Source organism: Cetorhinus maximus, chromosome 25 (assembly GCF_964194155.1).
Source record: "Cetorhinus maximus chromosome 25, sCetMax3.hap1.1, whole genome shotgun sequence".
Classification (NCBI taxonomy): domain Eukaryota; kingdom Metazoa; phylum Chordata; class Chondrichthyes; order Lamniformes; family Cetorhinidae; genus Cetorhinus; species Cetorhinus maximus.
In genome coordinates, this window is record NC_135903.1 from 9,433,105 (window position 1) to 9,456,470 (window position 23,366).

The following is a 23,366-nucleotide window of genomic DNA, read 5'->3' on the forward strand; positions in this document are numbered from 1 at the left end:
GTGATCTCATTGAAACATAAAATTCTGAGAGGGATCAACAAGGTAGATGCTAAGGGGCTCTTTCCCCTGGCTGGAACTAGAACTAGGGGGCATAGTCTCAGGATAAAGGAACAGCCATTTTGGACTGAGATGAACTAAGAGGGCTGTAGATGTACTGATCCCATCCTTTATTAACAATGCGACCCACCTCCTTTTCCTTTTTGTCTATCCTTCCTAAATGCTGAATACCCTTGAACTTTCAGTTCCCAGCCTTGGTCATCCTGCCGCCACGTCTCCATAATGGCAATTAGTTCATACTTGATTACCTCTATTTGTGCCGTCAGTTCATCTACATTGTTATTTGAATGCATTCACAGCATTCACAGAGTGCCTTTAATTTTGTTTTATTATTTTTGCAATCTCTAGCCTTAACTGCTGGCGCACTCTTATGTTTATACATTCTGTTCCTTCCTGACACACTCTGATAACCATTTCCCTTATTGCTATCCTGCTCTCTTACCTTCTCCTCTCTCTTCAGTTTGTCACATCTTCCCTCGCCCCCACTATTTAGTTTAATGCCCTCTCAACTGCCCTGGTTATACAACTCGCCAGAACACTGGTCCCAGCACAGTTGAGGTGAAGATCGTCCCAATGGTACAGCTCCCATTTTCCCCCAATACTGATGCCAGTGCCCCAGGAATCAAAACCCACTTCTCCCACACCAACCTTTAAGCTACACACTTAACTCTCTAATCTTATTTGCCCTGTGCCAATTTTCTTGTGGCTCAGGTAATCTAGAGATTCTGCTTTGAGGTTCTGCTTTTCTGACAATTGCAAGGGCTGAGGCTCCTCCATCTCTACCTTCTCGATCCCCTTGCCTGCCTCACTTGCATCACATCCTCCTGCCCATGACCACTGACCAAAGACCCTATCCTAAGGGATGTGACCGCCTCCTGGAGCAAAGTGCCCTGGTAACATTCCCCCTCGCTGATGTGTCATAGTGTCCGCAGCTCAGCCTCCAGCTCAATGACTCTGAATGGCCTCTTTCTGCGCCGTAATTTTTCTATGGTTCTATGGTTTCTAAGCCGAAGCTCCTCAAACCACAGACACTTACCGCAGACCATGTTTGCCCTGGATCACACTAACTTCCACATCCTGCTGTCACAGCACATCACCTGTCTGGCCATCCTTATTGTATCTTAAGTGACTAATTATTTCCTTAATTAATGCCTCTTCTCATGCCACTTACTGTACTAATTTAAAGCTTAGTAGTCAAATTAACACCATCAGTTAAGAATAAAATAAATAAGACTCACTAGTTTCTTACTTCCTCTGCTAGTGTCTCTGAATTCATTATGAGGTAGGTAGTTTAGGATTATTTAAAAGTTTACACTTTCCTAAATTCCAGATCTTACTATCAATAAACCTTACCAATAAATGTTACTAATACTTATGATTCATATTAATACTTAATACAACCTACTAGTAATAATAAACTCTGATTTATAAGAAAAGATAAGACTCACCCAGAATATTCCCAAGTTTAGATCAGAAATGCTCATCAGCCAATCTCCTACCTGCCCTGTGATGTCACACCTTGATTTTTTTCCCACGATCAGAACTCTGACTAGAAACTGCCCATACCCGCTGCTTTCACTATTACCCGCCTCTCAAGCTGAGCTCTTGCCTTCCCTCTCCGTGCTCTTTGTAGCCCTGCTGCTCTTGCTGTTTCTTGATGCTCAAAGGTGTGCCATGATCTTACTCAATGGCAGAGCAGCCTAGAGAGGCTGTATGACCCACTGCTCCTCTTTCTTTTGCTCTGACTAGGGTCTTAGCAGCTCCTTGTTTTTGTAGTCGATGCTCTTAAAATGTCAGCTAGAGGCAGGCCAAGAATGGATATTTTGTAATGATTTACCATGAATGATGTGACATTTCACTCCAATCATACGAGACTAAAAAGAGAGGTACCTAAAAGTTGAGAGAAATCTCAAATGAACACTTTCCAAATTTAGATTACTGGCTTAAAAAATTTATAATTATCTTTTGCTAGCTTGATTTCTTTTATCCTGATTGTGCTGTTAATACAAATTGCAAATTCAAATTTACAAGTCACAACTTAGTTTTAAATCACGTTTCCAAATAACATCATAGATAACATGCTGTACGAGATATTGATGTCATTCTTCAACACTAAGGGCCATGTTAGAACATGTAGAAATTCCACTGGGAGTCAGAGAAAGCACTGCTTACATACTTAGTTACAAAGTATTTCAGCTGCCTCTCCCTGTTTTGTTAGCAAAGAATTTTTGACAACCAACTTCAGTCTTTCTTTTGGGAAAAAATTGTGAAGATTCAATGACCATAAAATACTTAGAGATGAGAAAGTCCATCCTAATTTATCCATCCAGAATGACAATAAGCTCCACATTGCTGTTTTTTAACTGATTGCAAGGTTTTCACCTCCACCATTCTGCCTGCCTGCCCATTCCAAGTGCTGATCACTTCCTGTGGGAAAAACCTCCTGAAACTACAAATCCATTTGAGTGTCTTCACTTACAGAAAGGTTAATGGAAGTCATTAAATGTTGCCTGATCATTGAGAAAGAGCAGAGGTTACTACAGGGCCTTGTATCGCCAACTCACGGAAGTTATTGAGGTAATTACAAAGTCAGTGGGTAATGGAAGTCAAACAGACTATGTCTTGATTTTCAAAACACTTTGGTATAGTGCTGCGCAAAAGACTAAGCAAATCATGCATTTTCAGAGATTTGCAGCAGATTTTAGGTTCAAAAGAGAATAGATTGTATCTGTATGTACAGAGGGTAGTTTTAATGGTAGCAGCTATGTGTGGGGGCCTGTCACTAATGTAACGAGGGATTCATGTTAGATCCCTTGCTATTCACCAACCTTATTAATGATCCAGACAAAGCCATTAGGGAACAGTCCACATGTTTTCCAATGACACAAATATGTACAGGAATTAGGGCCTTAGACAAAGTCAATAGTCTGCAAGGCAAATCTAGATACTTTGGAGGAAATGGAAAAGTATATGGCAGGTGCCTTTTAATGTAGACAAGTGCAGCATGATGCATTTATGTCAAAATAATTCTAAACATAAAGACCCTTCGGGGTTACCACTCAAGGAGGTGAAGTGGAAGTAAGACCTGGGAGTTTACAAAACACTGAAAGCCAATGTGCTGAGGCTGGTAAAAGTGAATAAGTTGTTAGAGTGTATATCTAGGACAATGAAACATAAAGCAAGTACATTTCTTATCAATACAAAACTGGTACATGTACAAAGTCCTGGTACATGCACTTCAAGAATATAGTGCCCTGTTTTTACCCCTTCACATACGACTCCACAGCATTCCGTGATAGAGAATGCGACAGGTTCACCACCCTCTGAGTGAAGACGTTTCTCCACATCTCAGTCCTAAATGGCCTACCCTGTATCCTGAGACTGTGACCCTTGTTCTTGACACCCCAGCCAGAGGAAATGTCATCCCTGCATCCAGTCTGTCCATCCTTGTCAGAATTTTATACATTTCAATGAGATCCCCTTTCATTCTCCTAAACTCCAGTGAATAGAAGCCTAGTCAACTCAATTTCTCCTCATACGGCAATCATGCCATCCCAGGCAGGAATCAGTCTGGTGAACTTTCGTTGCATTCCCTCTAATGGTAAGTATATTCTTTCTTGGGTAAGGAGACCAAAGCTTCACACAATACTCCAGGTGTGGTCTCACCAAGACCCTGTACAGCTGCAGTAAGACATCCTTGCTCCTGTACTCAAGTCCTCTTGCAATGAAGGCCAACATACCACACCCAGGTCCCTTTGTACATCAACATTTCCCAATCTATCACCATTTAAATAATATTCTGTCATTCTGTTTCTCCTACCGAAGTGGATAACTTCACACTTCTTCACATTATATTGCATCTGCCATGTACTTGCCCACTCATTCAACCTGTCTAAATTGCCTTGAAGCCTCTTAACACCCTCCTCACCCCTCACATTCCCACCAAGTTTCATGTTGCCAACAAACTTGGAACTATCACATTTGGTTCCCTCATCCAAATCATTGATACATATTGTGAATAGCTGGGGCCCAATCACTGATCCCTGCGGTACCCCATTAGTCACTGCCTGCTACTCCGAAAAATGACCCTTTTATTCCTATTCTCTGTTTTCTGTCTGCTAACCAACTCTCAATCCATGCCAATATATTACCTCCAATCCCATATGCTTTAATTTTACACACTAACCTCTTACATGGGTCTTTATCAAAAGCTTTCTCCAAATACACCACAACCACTGGTTCTCCCTAATCTATTCTGCTAGTTATGTCCTCAAAAAACTCCAGTAGGTTTGTCAAACATGATTTCCTTTTCATAGGTCCATGCTGACTTTGTCTAATCCCGTTGCTATTTTCTAAGTGTCCTGTTATCACATCCTTTATAATACACTCTAGCGTTTCCCCTACTACTGATGTTAGGCTAACTGATCTGTAATTCGCTGTTTTCTCCCTCCCTCCCTTTTTACATAGCGGGGTTACATTTGCCACCCTCCAATCTGCCAGGACTGTTCCAGAATCTACAGAATTTTGGAAGACGACAACCAATGCGTTCACTCTTTCCACGGCCACCTCCTTTAGTACCCTGGGGTATAGATCATCAGGCCCTGGGGATTTATCAGCTTTCAGTCCCATTAATTTCTCCAGCACTGTCGTTTTAATAATACTAATTTACTTCAATTCCTCCTCCTCACTTGACACTTGGTTCCCTAGCATTTCTGGGAAGTTATTTGTGTCTTCCTCCGTGAAGAGGGAACTAAAGTAGTTGTTTAATTTCTCTGCCATTTCCTTGTTCTCTCTTATAAATTCTCCTGTTTCAGACTATAAGGGACCTACATTTGTCTTCACTAATCTTTTTCTTTTTACATACTTTTACATACCCTACACCAATAGGACATAGTCCCTTGCATCCAGCACTGCTGGAGAACAAGTTCTTTGGAATAAGTCACATATCATACATTGCTTATTTGCATATTCTAATTGTCAATGCAACAGCGAGCACATTAAGTTTGACAAATATATTCATGCAAGAAATGACTTTGTCATTGACCTGTTTAATTTTCCTTGAGGGGGATGTTACAGTAACATAGAGGAAACAAAACTTAAGCTGTTCTTTGTATGCCTCTTAAACATCATCATTTTCCCCTTTTAAAAAAAACTGGGCACACAGAGGTTCACGTACAGTTTATTGATGATCCAGTTTAGCGAAATTCAGTTCTGAAACAATGGAACTACACTTAGAAAGCCATCATTGACTTTCCATTTTGTTCTTTCTTCCCTCTCCTCCTCCCACTGTTTCCTTGCCAAAATCTCTTACATCTCTAACATTTTTTAGTTTTGATGACAAGGCATCAACCTGAAACATTACTGTTTTTCTCTCCCCATAGGCACTGCCTAACCTGCTGAGTATTTCCAGCATTTTCTCTTTTAATTTCAGATTTCTAGCATCTGCATTATTTTGTTTCTGTGACACAAATATTCAGTTTCATTTGGAGATTGCAATCCCACAATTTCTCCACATTCATGTGGGACTCCAGATCTACTGCCAGCATTCCCATCTTCTTTCTGAACTTTCTAAACATAGAAACATAGAAAATAGGAGCAGGAGTAGGCCATTCAGCCCTTCAAGCCTGCTCCGCCATTCATCATGATCATGGCTGATCATCCAACTCAATAACCTGCTCCCGCTTTCTCCCCATATCCTTTGATCCCTTTCGCCCCAAGAGCTATATCTAACTCCTTCTTGAAAACATACAACGTTTTGGCCTCAACTACTTTCTGTGGTAACGAATTCCACAGGCTCACCACTCTCTGGGTGAAGGAATTTCTCATCTCAGTCCTAAATGGTCTACTCTGTGTCCTCAGACTGTGACCCCTGGTTCTGGACTCCCCCCACCATCGGGAACATCCTCCCTGCATCTACCTTGTCTAGTCCTGTTAGAATGGTTTCTATGAGATCCCCCCTCATTCTTCTGAACTCCAGCGAATATAATCCTAATTAACTCAATCTCTCCTCATATGTCAGTCCTGCCATCCCAGGAATCAATCTGGTAAACCTTCGCTGCAGTCCCTCTATAACAAGAACATCCTAAGGAGGCCAAAACTGCACACAATATTCCAGGTGTGGTCTCACCAAGGCCCTGTATAATTGCAGCAAGACATCCCTACTCCTGTACTCGAATCCTCTCACTATGAAGGCCAACATACCATTTGCCTTCTTTACCGCCTGCTGCACCTGCATACTTACCTTCAGTGACTGGTGTACAAGGACCCCCAGGTCTCATTGCACATTCCCCTCTCTCAATTTATAGCCATTCAGATAATAATCTGCCTTCCTGTTTTTGCTACCAAAATGGATAACCACTCATTTATCCACATTATACTGCATCTGCCATGCATTTGACCACTCACTCAGATTGTCCAAATCACACTGAAACATCTCTGCATCCTCTTCACAGCTCACCCTCCCACCCAGCTTTGTGTCATCTGCAAATTTGGAGATGTTACATTTAGTTCCCTCATCTAAATCATTAATATATATATTGTGAATAGCTGGGGTCCCAGCACCGATCCCTGCGGTACCCCACTAGTCACTGACTGCCATTCGGAAAAAGACCCTTTTATTCCTACTCTTTGTTTCCTGTCTGCCAACCAATTTTCTATCCATCTCAATACACTACCCCCAATCCCATGCGCTTTAATTTTATACGCTAATCTCTTATGTGGGACTTTGTTGAAAGCCTTCTGAAGGTCCAAATAAACCGCATCCACTGGCTCACCTTCATCAACTCTACTAGTTACAACCTCGAAAAATTCCAGTAGATTTGTCAAGCATGATTTCCCTTTCATAAATCCATGCTGACTCTGTCCGATTCTGCCACTGTTTTCCAAGTGCACAGCTATTAAATCTTTTATAATGGACTCTAGAATTTTCTCCACTACCGACCAGGCTGAGTGGTCTATAATTCCCTGTTTTCTCTCTACTTCCCTTTTTAAATAGCAGGGTTACATTAGCTACCCTCCAATCTGTAGGAACTGTTCCAGTCTACAGAATCTCGGAAGATGGCCACCAAAACATCCGCTATTTCTACGGCCACTTCCTTAAGTATTCTGGGATGTAGATTATCAGGCCCTGGGGATTTATCAGCCTTCAATCTCATCAATTTCCCCAACACCATTTCCCTACTAATACTGATTTCTTTCAGTTCCTCCCTCACGCTAAACCCTGTGTTTCCCAACATTTCTGGTATGTTATTAGTGTCCTCCTTTGTGAAGACAGAACCAAAGTATGTATTTAGTTGGTCAGCCATTTCTTTGTTCCCCATTATAAATTCCCCTGTTTCTGACTGTAAGGGACCTAAATTTGTCTTCACCAATCTTCTTCTCTTCACATACTTATAGAAACTTTTACAGTCAGTTTTTATGTTCCCCGTAAGCTTACTCTCGCACTCTATTTTCCCCTTCTTAATCAATCCCTTGGTCCTCCTTTGCTGAATTCTAAACTGCTCCCAATCCTCAGGTCTGTTGTTTTTTTTTAGCCAATTTGTATGCCTCTTCCTTGGATCTAATACTATCCCTAATTTCCCTTATAAACCATGGTTTGGCCACCTTTCCTGTTTTACTTTTGCACCAGACAGGAATAAACAATTGTTGCAGTTCACCCATTTGCTCTTTGAATGTTTGCCATTGCCTATCCACCGTCATCCCTTTAAGTAACGTTTCCCAATCCATCATAGCCAACTTGCGCCTCATACCATCGTAGTTTCCTTTATTAAGATTCAGGACCCTAGTCTCAGAATCAACTACATCACTCTCCATATTGATGAAGAATTCTATCATATTATGGTCACTCATCCCCAAGGGATCTCGCACAATTAGATTGCCATTTATTCCTTTCTCATTACACAATACCCAGTCTAGGATGGCCTGTTCTCTAGTTAGTTCCTCAACATATTGGTCCAGAAAAATATCCTGTATACACTCCAGGAATTCCTCCTCTATGGTATTGTTACTAATTTTATTTGCCCAATCTATATGCAGATTAAAGTCACCCATAATTACAAATGTTCCTTTATTGCATGCGTCTCTAATTTCCTGTTTAATGCCATCCCCAACATCAACACTACAGTTTGGGGGTCTATATACAACCCCCACTAACGTTTTTTGTCCCTAGTGTTTCTCAGCTCTACCCATACAGATTCTACATCGTCGGAGCTAATATCTTTCCCCACTATTGCATTAATTTCCTTTTTAACCAGCAATGCAACTCCACCACCTTTTCCTTTTTGCCTGTCCTTCCTAAATACTGAATACCCCTGGATGTTCAGTTCCCATCCCTGGTTACCCTGCAGCCATGTCTCCGTAATCCCAACTGTATCATACCTGTTTACATCTATTTGCGCGGTTAATTCATCCACTTTACTGAGAATGCTCCTCGCGTTAAGGCATTTGTGCCTTAAGGCTTTGTCTTTTTAAAATTACTTGTCCCATTCCCACTATTTTTCACTGAGGCCCAGTTTGATTCTTGCCTTTGATTTTTCTGCCTATCACTTTTCTTATTCCCCTTTGTCTTTTGTTCTTGTCCTTGATTCCCCCTCCTCTGACTCCTTGCACAGGTTCCCATCCCCCTGCCGTTTTAGTTTAAACCCTCCCCAACCACTCTAGCAAATATTCCCCCTAGAACATCAGTCCCAGTCCTGCCCAGGTGTAACCCGTCTAGTTTGTACTGGTTCCACCTCCCCCAGAACCGATCCCAATGTCTAAGGAATCTGAAACCCTCCCCCTCACACCATCTCTTCAGCCACGTATTCATCCGATATACCCTATTTCTACTCCGACAAACTCACTGAACTTACTTATTATAATAACATTGAGTAGCACAATGAACCAGCTCATTGTCTGTTTGCAGGCCTACGGTTTATATTTTATTTTTTAAATTGAAACAATTATTTATATTATTCAGTTCCCTATAGATCTATTGTAAATTAAACCAGAAAAGACAAATAAAAACAGAATATGTGGAGACACTCAGCATGTCAGGCAGCATCTCTGGAGAAGGAGGAGTAGTGTTAACATTTCTGACAGTTCCAAGAGGGAGGGAGCATCAAATTGAAGGGATGGGATTCCCTCCAGGTTCCCACCCACCCCTACCACACAGCAATTTTTGCTGGGGCAGGCCAGGCCTCAGACGGGAAACCCACCCTTGCCCCAGTTGAGGCCCTTAAGTGGCCAATTATTGACCACTCAAGGGCCATTTCCCACTCAGCCCCTCAATTTTTAGAACCATAGAAAAGTTATGGCGCAGAAAGAGCCCATCATGTCTGTGCTGGCCAAAAAAGAGAAAAAAGAAACTAGCCGCTCATTTTAATCCCACTTTCCAGAACCTGGTCCATAGCCTTGCAGGTTACAGCACTTCAGATGCAGATCCAGGTACCTTTTAAAGGAGTTGAGCATTTCAGCCTCAACCACCAACTTAGGCAATGAATTCCAGACACCCGCCACCCTCTGGTTGAAAAGGGTTTTCCTCATGTCCCCTCTAATTCCGCTACCAATCACCGTAAATCTATGCCCCCTGGAAATTGACCCCTCAGCTAGGGGAAACAAGTCTTTCCTGTCTACCCCATCTAGGCCCCTCTATTTTGTACACCTTAGTTCGATCACCCCATAGCCTCCTCTGTTCTAAAGAAAACAACCCTAGCCTATCCAATCTTTCCTCATAGCTGAAAGTTTCCAGCCCTGGCAACATTCTTGTAAATCTCCTTTTTACTCTCTCCAGGGCAATTATGTCCTTCCTGTAATATGATGACCAGAACCCAAAATTCCTGCTGTGGCCTAACCAGCATTTTATACAGTTCCATCATTACATGCCTACTTTTGTACTCAGTACCACACCCAATAAAGGAAAACATTCCATATGCTTTCTTGACCGCCTTGTCCATCTGTCCTGTCACCATCAAGGACCCGTGGACATGCACTACAAGGTCTCTCACCTCCTCAACCCCTCTCAATAACTTCCCGTTTATTGAGTATTCCCTTGCTTTATTTGCCCTCCCCAAATGAATTACCTCACACGTTTCTGGATTGAATTCTGTTTGCCACTTCTCCGCTGACGCAACCAAACCATTGATATCATTCTGGAGTCGACAGCTATCTTCACTATCAACTACACGCCCAATTTTTGTTTCATCTGCAAATTTCCCAATCATATCTCCCACATTTAAGTCTAAGTCATTAATATATACAATAAACAGCAAGGGCCCCAACACTGAACCCTGTGAAACACCACTGGAAACCGTTTACATTCGCAAAAACATCCATCGAACATTACCCTTTGTCTCCTGTCACTGAGCCTATTTTGGATCCAACCTGCCACCTTCCCCTGTATCCCTTGAGATCTCACTTTCCTGACTAGGCTGGCAGGAGGATTGAACTTGTGTGGGGGAAGCCTGAAAATCAACAGAGGTAGATCTCGGGCAGAAAAGCAGGTTTGGGGGGGGCACCTCCATCAAAAGCCCCCTCTGAAGTCGAGCACCCCTGCCCCCCAGTTTAAGGTTTAGTGATCTCCCTCCCCCGCTCCCCAGTCCTCTCCTCTCATACCCCAATCGCCCCTTGCGCACCCCGCCTGCCCAGGCCTTCCCTATCGCCCCTGCCCTGGGACCCTCTGAACATACTTAGCCTCAGGTGCCCTCCTACATTCCCTCTTCAGTCCACTGCAGCACATTGCTGCAGGGACTGGGAGAGTTTCGGGCTAGTTTCATTCGAGCGCGAAATGGCTGCGGGCACTAGGAGTTGGCGGGGACGTGTTCCCCACAGACTCTTCGGATGGTGGGAAGCAAGGCCCTGCCATCCAAAAGATTCAGGTCCACATTTTAAAGCTGCACACTGCTGCAGAAAAATGAACACAGTTGAGAAAAGAACTGTTCATCCAAAAAAATGTCAGCACTTAAACCTTAATCACCATGCATGTATGATGGTGTTATATTATCTGTTATAATATATTAGAATATTGCACATTATAAACAGCAAGTTCCAGCGAAAGAAAGGTTGTAACAAAAGCTCAGGACCTGAACATTTTTTTGCAGGTTAATTTCCAGCTATGCTGCTCCAGGGAAGGAAACAAATCTAATTCAGGCATAATTATGCATTTTCCAGGCCCATCTCAAACACTCCCTCATCCACAGCCCTGCCCAGGGTCAACTTTTCTTAACTTTTCAAGCTCTTTCTGCCCCGCAGTAATTAAACCTAGAAGCATCAAATACACCTTAATATAAAAAGTAGTTTGCTGTACAAAATCCTGGTCCCCTAATTTCCACTGACAAACACAGAGGAGATTTTGAAACTGGGCAGCATGCAGCCTTAGGTACCTTGTTTCATCCTGTGCCCAAGACATGGTATTCATTTTATCCACATCAACAGAATGAAAAACCTAATGAAGCTCAAAGAGCATCAAATCAGGGACTTTCTGGTCCCAAGTCTGGCATTCAACTGAACGAGCTATCCACCCAGTATCAAATAAATAGATACAATTTAGAGGACCTTAGATGAGGATCCAGATACATTTATATCCTAGGTTGTTTGATCAGCAAGCCTACAACAAAATCAGTTTTGGCCAGTGTCACAGATTGTGAAACGTGTGGTTTTCATCCATTCCTAATTGTTTTGGCTAGTGGTGCTTGGTGTAATTAGAGGGTCCAGTGATGTACACATATGAAGAATTGCTACTTTGCAAATTGGTTCTCATCATTCAATATGGAATCATATTTTTTTATAATGAGTTTTATAAATGCAGCATTTCAAACAATAAATATTTTGTATCAAAAATGTTAGAGTATGTGGGAAAGTGGCTAAGGGATGCATTCCAAAACAAGTCCTATTTGAATCTGAAACAGACAATTCTGAATATTTTCTTAATGGTAACAGACTAGAAACTATAGAGAGGCTAAGGAATTTAGGTATCCACTTAAACAAATCCTTAAATGCTAGTGCAAAGACAAAAAGTAATCAAAAATGATAGAGTTGTACAGTCATTGAGTCATAGTCATAGACGTAGAAACATTATGGCATAGGAGGAGGGCATTCAGCCCAACAAGACCAGACCAGCTCTATGTGGGTCAATCCAATAAGTCCTATTCTCCTACTCTTTCCCTGTAGCATGTTTATTTCCCCCAAGGGCCCATCCAATTTGCTTTCGAAATCTCATCATCTCGACTTCCACCACCCTCAAAGGCAGCAAGTCATTACCATTTACTGCAAAGAAAAGCTCTTCCTCACAGCCACCTGCACCTCTTGCTCAAAACCTTAAATGTGTCCCCTCGTCCTTGTATAATCAGCCAATGGGAACAACATTTCTTTGTTCACCTTATCTGAACCTGTCATAACTTTGTACCCCTCTATCAAATCTTCTCTCAATCTCTCTTGCTCCAACTGGAACAACCCCAGCATCTCAAATCTAACTCGCAGCCAAAATCCCTGAACCCTGGAACCATTCTGGTAAATCATCCCCGTAGCCTCACAAGGGCCCTTACATCCTTCCAAAGTGTGGTGACCAGAACTGGACACAATATGACGGAATGTTGGCCTTAACTCAATGAGATTGGAATTATAACAAGACTTAAAAGGGTTAAATTATGGGGACAAGCTGCATAAACTGGTTTTGTATTGCCTTCAGTTTTGAAGGTTAAGAGGGTGATAAAATTGAATGGTTAAAAACAATAAAAGGGAATTGATAGGGTCGATACAAGAAAACCATTTCTCTTGTTGGTAGTATCCAGAACAAGGAGTCACAATCTTAAAATTCGGCCATTTAGGAATGAAACCTAAAAGCACATTTTCTGTCACAAAAGTGCAGTAGATTCTGTAACTCTCTCTTCCAAAAGGCTGTGGATGACAAGTCAACTGAAGTTTTCAAGACTGATTTTTTATCAAATATGGGTATGAACAGATATGGAGCAAAGGCAGGTAGAATGTACAGATGAGCCATGATCTAATTGAATAACATAACATGCTTGTGGGGCTAAATGGACTACTCCTGTAGCTATGATCCCATTGAAGTCATACATTCCAAACAGTTCCGTGTTTATTTTGCATCAGTATTCTGCAAGATCATTTTCATGATCTAATCTTAGAACAAGTAGTACAAGAACCTATGCCACAGACTAAATAGCATTGTAGTATTGCTGCTTTGATCACAAATTGATTGCAGTCCTCAGCTGTTAAGGAGTTAAGAGTTTAAAGCTTAAATATCTTTATGCGAACTTTAGTTATCTGGAGGGAGAGAGAAAAAAAGTATTTGCATTAATATAACTCTTTTCATGACCTTTGGATGACTTAAAAGTGCTTTACACCCAATTATATACTTTTGAAATGTAGTCACTGTTGTAATGCAGGAAGGACTTCATAAGCATTCAAATATTCCCTCTATTGAAGACCAGGCACCAAATTGTGATAATTCAAGAAATTGAAAGAAGAGTTCATAAAACTAACTTTCAAAATGGGCATTCAAAGTACTTTCTTTATTCTTTCATTGGAAGTGGGCTTCATTGGCAAGGGCAGCATTTGTTTGCCATCCCTAACTGCTCCTGGATAGGTGGTGGTGAGCTGCCCTCTTGAACCGCTGCAGTCCATTGGATGCACATACACCCACAGCGCTGTTAGGAAGGGAGTTCCAGGACTTTGATCCAGCCACAGTGGAGGAACAGTGATATAGTTCCAAGTCAGGATGGTATATGGCTCGGAGGGCAGTTTGCAGGTGGTGGTGTTCCCATGCATCTGCTGCCCTTGTCCTTCTAGATGGTGGAAGTCATGAGTTTGGAAGGTGCTGTCGATGGAGCATGGGTGAATTGCTGCAGTGCATCTTGTATATGGTACACAATGCTGCCAATATGAGTTGGTGGTGATGAGAGTGAATGTTTAAGGTGGTGGATGGGGTGCCAATCAAGCCGCCTGCTTTATTCTGGATGGTGTCCAGCTTCCTGAGTGTTGTTGGAACATAACTTATCCAGGCAAGTGAAGAGTATTCAATAGCACTTCTGATTTGTCCCTTGTAGATAGCGGACAGGTTTTGGGGAGTCAGGTGGTGAGTTACCTGTCCCAGGATTCCCAGCCTCTGACCAGATCTTGTAGCCATAGTATTTATATGGCTAGTTCAGTTCAGCTTCTGGTCAATGGTAACGCCAAGGATGTTGATATTGGAGGATTCACTGATGGTAATGCCATTGAGTGTCATGGAGAGATGATTAGATTCTCTCTTGTTGGAGATGATCATTGGCTGGCACTTGTGTGGCATGAATATTACCTGTCACAGTCAAAGACTGAATGTTACCTTGGTGCATATGGACATGGACTGCTTCAGTATTGAGGAGTTACGAATGGTACTGAATATTGTGAAATATCAGCATACATCCCCAATTCTGACTTTATGATGGAGGGAAGGTCATTGATGAAACAGCTGAAGATGGTTGGCCATAGTTCCCTGAGGAACTCCTGCAGCAACGTCCTGGGACTGAGATGACTAGCCTCCAACAACCATAACCGTCTTCCTTTGTACTCGGTTTGACTCCAACCAGTGGAGGGTTTTCCCTCTCATTCCTATTTCAATTTTGCTAGGGATCATTGATGCCACACTCGGTCAAATGCTGCCTTGATGTCGAGGGCAGTCATCCTCACTTCGCCTCTGGAATTCAGTTATTTTATCCATGTTTGGACTAAGGCTGTAATGAGGTCAGGAGCCAAGTGGCCCTATCAGAACCCAAACTAAGCATCAGTGAGCAGGTTATTGCTGTGTAAATGCTGCTTCATTGCACTTCAATAATACCTTCTATCACTTTTCTGATGATTGAAAGGAGGCTGACGGGCCAGTAATTGGCCAGATTGGATTTGTCCTGCTTTGTGTGGACAGAAGATATCTGGGCAATTTTCCACATTGTCGAGTAGATGCTAGTGTTGCGGCTGTACTGAACATCTTGGCTAAGGGTGCAGCTAGTTCTGAAGCACAAGTCTTTTAATGCTGTTGCCAGCTTGTTGTCAGGTGGTATCCATGCCTTCAGCCATTTCTTGATATCACATGGAATTAATTGAATTGACCAAGGAGTGGCATCTGTGATGCTGGGAACCTCAGGAGGATGCTGAGCGGCACTTCTGGCTGAAAATGGTTACAAGTGCTTCAGCCTTGTCTTGTACTTTAAATTTCAACATATATTACAAATTATTCACCTAATATCTTTGCTCCAGTAAACTATTAAATTGGAAATAAGTAGTCATTTAAACCTACGTGAAATGGTTTTCTGTCAGGTGTTTCTATCTTTTGAGAGGTGGAGATGTAGTGGGAATCAATGTAAATTTAAATAAGCCAGTTCCTTCTGGAGAGCAGAAAAACAAAAGATCCAAACTCCAAATCATAAGGAGTGCAGTCTCTCCATAGAATCTGTCATCAAGCTAACTAAATGAGAAAACAGCTTTGAAAACTCCATAGATAAAAGCAAAATACTGCGGATGCTGGAAATTTGAAATAAAAACAGAAAATGCTCGAAAAACTCAGCAGGTCTGAGAGCATCTGTGGAGAGAGAAACAGAGTTAATGTTTTGAGTCCGTATGACTCTTCTTCAGAGCCTCTTCTGAAGAAGAGTCGTGCAGACTCGAACGTTCTCTCTGTTTCTCTCTCCACAGATGCTGTCAAACCTGAGTTTTTCCAGCATTTTGTTTTTATTTGAAAAATCCATGGTTACTGTCAGATAAAGATTATATTTCACACATTCTCATTGTTTTTAAACTATTAATTTGACAAGGCCAAAAGCAAAAAAATTTTTTTTTTTTCAAATCACAAATTGGAAAGTAAAGTAGGTTGCTAAGCAGACTGCTTCTTCCCATAATGTCACAGTGAAACAGTTACAGTGCTATGTGTTACAATACCACTTTTGTAAAGCTGGGTAACAGTAGCATAGTGGTTATGTTACTAGACTAATAATAGGGGTCTGGATTATGTAGAGATGGAGGGCAGAGTTTAATGCCGTCCCGTTGGAGATGAGGGCATTTAATCTCGTGGGAGGGTGCCAGGTGGGTTTGCCTTCCTGTGCCGCTGCCAGCTCCCAAGGGACAGGATTTTTGCCCCAGGGATCCTGGAGAAGGCATGTCACTGGCCACTTAAGTCCCTGATTGGCACTTAATACAGTGAGCCTTCTCCATAGGGGGTGACGTGTGGCTCTCTCCCGTCGCTTGTATTAAATTCCATCCTGGCAGTTTGAGACTTTGAATTTAATTCAGAAAACCTGGAAATAAGTCGAGAAGCAGAAATTTATTATAATACACTCTTCTGGATCATGATAACGTAATTTTTTTTAAATTGTTCGTTCTTGGGCTAGGGTGGGATGGGATGGCAGCAGCTAGTAAGCTCAGCATTTACTAATGATCCCCATTTGCTATGAGAAAGTGTAGCAGGCCTTCTTCTGGAACCACTGCAATCGTCTCTGTAGTGGTTTGCTGTGGCTAAGTGGCTTACTAAGCCACTTCAGAGGTCAGTTAAGAATAAACCATGTTGGTGTCGGCCTTAAGTCACATATCGACCACCAGGCAAGGATGGTAGGTTTCTTTCCCTATTTGAAAGCCAGTCAGCTAGGAGTTATTACTACAATCTGACAGCTTCATGGCCAGTTCATGCTGATACAGAAAATTTCTAGATTGTTTTCCAAAACTGAATTTGAATTCTGCCACAATGGGATTAGAACATTCATTCCCTAGATTAAAAGTCCATCAATATAACCTACTGTTTCACTATACCCAGAAAGAACTATGGAATAAATTTATTTGCTGTTATACAAGTAGAATAGGAAGTCGGCCCATTAACTAATGTTTCTCCAACAGTACCTATTATGAACATCTCAAATTTCCTAATAAAAGTTCAGGACTATGTGATTTATACTCAGACCATTGACTTCACCCTGCAACCTTGGATTCCTGCCATTGATAGTGGCATGAAGAAGAGGTCAGCAGTACACACATACAAGTATCCTGTTTATGAACTAAATTTCTACTGTGAAAATCTGAATGTCTTCATAACAAATGTTTGTTTTAAGGCAATATATTACTGTTCTGTTTTGCATAATAGTTTTATTCTATAATAGAGGAGCTCAAACTACAACTGTTATGAAAAGTAGGCTAAAGGATTCAGTGGCGCAGTGAGATATGCTAGTCAAATGTGCCAAGGCACCAGCACATACTTGACAGGCCAAATGGCCACCTTCTGTGCTGTTACCATTCTATGATTAGGACATGGATCAACACTCAAATATATTTTTTAAATCAACTAACTGGGCTCCTTTAGTCAATACCCATGACAAAAAGATTTCTGTTTTTTGTCCTAAGGTGGCCGATTCAAAACTGGTTAAATGTATTTAAATTAAATTAAATTAATAAAAGAGTTTTACAGAAACTGCTGTTGGTACATTAACTCTGCATGTGCTTTAATGAGTTATCAATAGCACAAGCAAGCAATTATCGTGACAAACTGTAACGGTGTTTTATGAGGCAGAATCGTTGTTGGTGCATGTTTGCAAAAAGGCATGTCTGCATTTATATTCTATTAAAGATTTCCTGAGGCAATACAGTATCCAGGAAATTAAATCTAGCTTTTTCTTCTACACAATACACATACAAAGACTTCACAGCTAACCAAACACCTTACCAGCAACTCCTCCTCCTCCCAAACAGGAAAACTGTGCTTTCTTTTGACAGCTGAGATATCACTGTCTTTCTCCTTCCTGGGGTTTACCTCTGAGGTCACATTCCTCAGTGCAGCTAACCAAATGCAGCGGGGCTCGGGAGAACTGCAGTCAATCCCAACTGGTCTTTCCCAATTCCAGTGTTTGTAGATCACGCCTGGGCTGCAGGCAGCTTTTCCAGCGCTGGACATGCTTTCACAGATAACTCTGCGTCTCTTCCTTAGTTCACTTTAATCCAACTAGAAAAGCAACTTCCAGCCCACATGAAAGCGATCTTTTCAGAAGTGGTTACCATTAGTTCAAGATGGTTGTTGCGTTCCGATTTCCATCCACAACAACAAAACAAGTTACACATCATATATCACATAATGAAATGTTCATCTGGTAGCTGGAACAGTGCAGTATCCAGCATATTCTTCCCATTCCTCTCATTCACATCAACAGTGAACCCAAATATATTCCAAAGATGGTTAACAGTTATGCTGCGGGGCATAACTACAGACTGCCAGGCGCAATCTCTTTAGCTGGAACGTCAGACACTCAAACAAACTGAAAACTTACACCGCAGCCCTGTACACTGCACACTGTGAACTAACAGCTGTTCCGGGCTGTTAGCCGCAGACATTGACCTCTGACCCGAGTCGCCAGCTGACGCTCACAGGAGACTATCGAAAGTTTCAAATTGCTGCAAATTCTGTCACATGCCAGAGTAAACTGAGTAAACTAAACAATCAAACAAATATGTTACACTCGCCTTCTCTTCTTCTGTGGGTTTGGCTGCTCTCTTTTCGATAAACACATGATGTCACTTTTTTTGCACATAAAGTTCCCTTTCAAGAGCTCAGATGAGCTAATTGGTCAAAAGACAATCAGACCAGACTTCGGACTCCAAACAAGATCTCATTAACAGTTCAGCAACTGAAGAATACCTCAGTGTTGCCTTCAAGGAAAATTTGCATTATTTCTTTAAAAATTTTTAAAATATAATTTTGCAAATAATGCACAAATTTAAAACGTTAAAATAAGTTAATATGTATAACAGATGTCTTATATAAATGTACACGACAGACTGATTTATAAGGCAGCCCTGTTCTTCACTATGCAGCTGCACTTATGTTGCATCTTACTTGCTGAGTGGTGTTATGCTGTTCTGTACACATGCACAATATAAAATAGAGCATTCTTCATGTACAGAATGTTGAGGACAAGGCTGAAGTGTTGGTTGTTTAGAATGGTTTTAAAGGAGATGTCTTAAATTAAGGAAGGAAGTAGAAAAGTATAGAGTACTGGGGAAGGAATTCATCAGGCTGGGCATAGTAGCTAAAAGAACCATCATTTATGGGGCAGAGATACAAGTGGTAAGCAGCACCAGAGGACTGAAATACATGTACTTGAAGAAAATTGCTTAAGTAGAATAGCTAAGATCAAGATTTTTTTTAAATGACAGGAACTATTAAGTCAATTCGCTAAGGCACTAGTGAGGCTTGAAAATAGCAGGAATGATGAAATTACAAGATTCTGTGCAGATGAGGATGTCAGCTACAGCTTTTTGAATGAGTTGTAATTTGTGAAAGAGGTGGCCAGTTGGGAGAGTACATGCAGATGTTGAGGTTCAAGTATATAAAGTCATGAACTGTAATTTACCTTAAGAGATAGGAGTGGAGATTGGCAATGTTGCAGAAAGCAATATGGAAACTGGAACAAATGTGATGCGGGGCAAAGCACAACTCAGCTCAAAGTCTAGTCTTACACTGAGGATCTGCGCCTCCCAAGGGACCAGCTGCAAGGGTGATAAAGTCATGCTAAGGGCCATGTTGATATCAGGAGAACTCAGGGGATGACTTTAGTTCTGCCAGCATTAAGCTGGAGCAAATTTTGGCTCATTAAGGTCTTAATGTCAGACAGACAACTGTTGAATCATAAATATTCAAAACATTGCACAAGTTATTTGATGCTTTCTGTATTGGGTCCAACCCCAGTCAATATTAAGTCAACTGAAGGACAAAGGCTTAAGAAAAAATGTTGCGCAGTAACATCATATACCATTTAGAAAAAATGCTCTGCTCTCTGTAGTATTCCCCAAATAAGTGGGCAGCAGATAACCGTCTCCAAACTTTCTACCAAAGTTACTTTGATGCTGTTACATGAGTGTGTTTAAGTGTTTTGATCAGAGTCACTTGCCACTTGTTTATACAAACATGAGAATTAGGAGGAGGAATAGGCAAATCGGCCCCTCGAGCCTGCTCCGCCATTCAATAAGATCATAGCTGATCTGACTGCAACATCAACCTCCCATGGGGACCGGGGTGCTGTGGCTCAGTTCATAGCACCCTCGCCTTTGAATCAGAGGGTTGTGGGTTCATGTCCCACTCCTGGAAAACCAAGAACTGTGATTGTACTCAAAAGAGTTGCAATCTGTGACTGTTGATAACTCAAAAGAGTATCAACCTCCCATTCCTGCCTACCCCTGAAAACCTTTCACCCCCTGGTTAATCAAGAATCTATCTAACTCTGCCTTAAAAATATTCAAAGATTCTGCTTCCACTGCCTTTTGAGGAAGAGAGATCCATAGACTCAAGACCCTCAGAAAAAATCTCCTCATCCCGGTCTTAAATGAGTGACCCCTTATTTTTAAACTGTGACCCTTAGTTCTAGATTCTTCCAGGAAAGAGGAAACATCCTTTCCACATCTACTCTGTCAAGACCCCTCAGGATCTTAAATGTTTTGATCAAGTCACCTCTTATGCTCCCACTAATCAGCCAGGCTGTCAATTTGGCCACTGTCAGGTGAAAGTCAGCAAAAAATTATTTAAATGAAGCTTTGCCATTAAAATTCCAGAAGGTATTCATGCCCTCGGCCTTACCAGCTTTTTCCTACAATGCAACACTTCTTCACACCCTCCCAGCCAATATTGGGGCCAGAGTGTCTGTGACATGAAAAAGATTTGACACCTTATTACCTAAAAATTGAATAATTTCTTCTCGATCACTAGGCAGATCAGAACATTATTTCTCTTCTAAACAAACACTTTGTTGAACAAGGTGGGAACTGAGGGTTCTGGGTGGCCTCAGAGATCATCTGATTCTGATACTTGACAGCAATTAGAAGCACAATTCCATTTATAGGGTTGAAATGAAAATCGACAGAAAAATTTCCCTTGTCCTTTAACAAGCCTAACTTGTTTCAAAGCTGACTATGACTTTGATTCAAATATGGCATTTGAGATAACCATTAGTTTTCAGGTGAATGCCTTATTTTTTCAGTGCTACCTTTTCTTCTGCAAACATTGCCTTGAATATGTTTGATGTGGAAGGAATAATAAGCAACAATAATAAAATAATAAGAATGACAATAAGCAGGAAGGCTTTATCATTCTTATGAAGCCCAAAAATGTTTCACATCTTCTAAACAAATAATGCAGCGTAGAACATGGTCACCACACTTAACAAAAAAAGGGTACACAGAAGAGAAGCAAGACTAATCCCAAGTGTGAAAGACTGATGACAAAATTTAAGGATTCCAGGAGTTCAAACTTTACAACTTATCTGACAGTTAAGGAGGATCTCATTTAAATATTACAAAATATTAAATGGTATGTGGAGGAAATAAAAGACAGATTATCATTCAAACTAAGGACACAAGAACATAAGAAATAGGAGCTGGACTAGGCAATTTGGCCCACCAAGCCTGCTCCTCCACTGATCAAGATCACGAGTGAGCTTCTACCTCAACTCCATCATCTCACACCAACACCATATCCCAAATGTGGATATCCCACATTTCTTGAATGATTTGATGACAATCTCCTGTCTGATTTCACCCCAGGCCTCTACAACCCATTCATGCAAGGCTACTAACATCACAGCCCATATGCTGCCTCCCTGGTGAATGGTCTTCTATCCTCTGATCATCCAGGGAGCTATTCCACTTTCTTCTCATGCTATCCTTGAACAGCTTGTTTATAGAGACATCTAATGGTTGAATAGGGCTGGTTAGGCCACTGGGAATCATTGCAATATATCAATATTTTGTGATCTAACTTCAGCAACAACATAATTGACAAGGCATGATTGGAACATGTCCCAGATAAGAAGACGTTTTTCTTTACATAATCCTCCTGGTTGGAAACTCCAAACCTTCCCCAACCATATTTTCAAACCAACTTCATCCATCCATCCTTTATCATGAACGTGGACAACTACTCCTTTTGAGAATTGCTGTTTTGAGAGGGCTTTTCTCTTGGATATTACTACTAGCTGAAGCTTTGTTCCATTGGACATACATGACAAAACAATGATGGATCTACTATTTTCATGGCTAGCTGTCTTCACTAATGCTCTTCTTTGGATCTTTGCTTGCCATTTGACTGGCTGCTATGTCAAAATTCATGACAGTCTCACGCATGTTCCCAATACAGGCCAATCTGTATCCATTCTTTTAATGATGTTTGACTATAAATCACTGAAATATGATAAGCCCGTCATCAAATTCTGCTGGGAGATGTTGTGAGATCTTGGTCTTCTGTCGCAGTACAAAATTTTTTATCTTCACAAACCTGGTACACCATCCAGGGCTGGTTTTGAAATTTGCAATGTCTAATTTTCTTGCTCATTTCAGGGTGGAGATTTGGATAGATTGAGAAACTGAGAGTCCATTCTGGCAATTTTCATTGATGGATTTTGCAATTTTATTTTCCAACTGCAGCCACATGCTAGGCTTTCCTCTGTTTGTACATTTATTCTTTGGCATCTGCCTAAGCTGTGAGAGAACTTCCTCCAATCTCTAATATTTTTCTCCAATATTTTGAATTCTCTGGCTGCTGCACAATTATTTATCTGCTCTGCAATCTCAACAACTTTAAATCTGAACTGGGCTGTGTATCTGCCATTCCTTCTGGATAGAGGGCGGGATTGGCAGGAACACAACGAGCACCAGTGAGGTGGTAGCCTTGACATCATGTGTTGACATGCCCAGGCACAAGGAGCTGAACAGCCATCTTCAATGGTGTGCTATTCTACGATTCTATCAATGAGGAGGTTTGCACCTGGGCAAGTTTGGCTTCAGTGGCAAGCAGGTGGTAAGTGCAAAATTTTGCTTTTTTGGCTAAAAGTCAGGGGTTGACTTATACACAAGTACAACCATTACTCAAGTACTTATGGTATATGCTGATTATGAACTGATATGGTATTTAATGATGTTCTCCCTTTTCTGCTAATTTTCTTGATTTTCCTGTATAGATTAACTCCTAGATAAGCGCAGCTCCACAGGCACAGCATTTTGCCCAAGCAGCCATTGTCTATGTGAGAGTATCTGCAGACTATTTTACCAGGGGGAAAGCTGAGGCTGATCCTGTCCTCACCTGCACACTTCCAACAGGAGTAATTAACATTAGGGAGCAAGAATCTTGTCAATGTATTCCTCACTAACCCGAAAGCACATAGAAATGTTGCAATTTGCCTAGCGCCATCTTGGACAAACTGCATGATTCAATAACTCACTGCTTTAACCAGATGAGCCATAACAAGCTATAATACTTGCATCAGGAGATTTTTTTTCAAATTGAGGTCTCCTATGAAATCACAGTAACTTAGTTTGTACCTACA

General features: G+C 41.4%; 1 protein-coding gene across 12 annotated transcripts in view; it reads right to left on the reverse strand.

Moving 5' to 3' along the window:
* The window catches only part of arhgap23a (Rho GTPase activating protein 23a), a 501,306-nt gene that overhangs the window by 239,935 nt on the left and 238,005 nt on the right, over positions 1–23,366 (reverse strand). For 4 of the 12 annotated variants that reach the window (XM_078529398.1, XM_078529394.1, XM_078529397.1 and 1 more), the window contains exon 1: positions 17,726–18,315. The exons of 3 other annotated variants lie outside the window; for them this stretch is intronic. In XM_078529398.1, the coding sequence (XP_078385524.1) occupies positions 17,726–17,953 (228 nt within the window). In that variant the 5' untranslated portion in view covers positions 17,954–18,315. Of the gene's footprint in view, positions 1–17,725; positions 18,316–23,366 lie in introns of those variants that run through there. 5 more of the 12 variants (XM_078529386.1, XM_078529400.1, XM_078529385.1 and 2 more) reach the window with 5 other exon arrangements.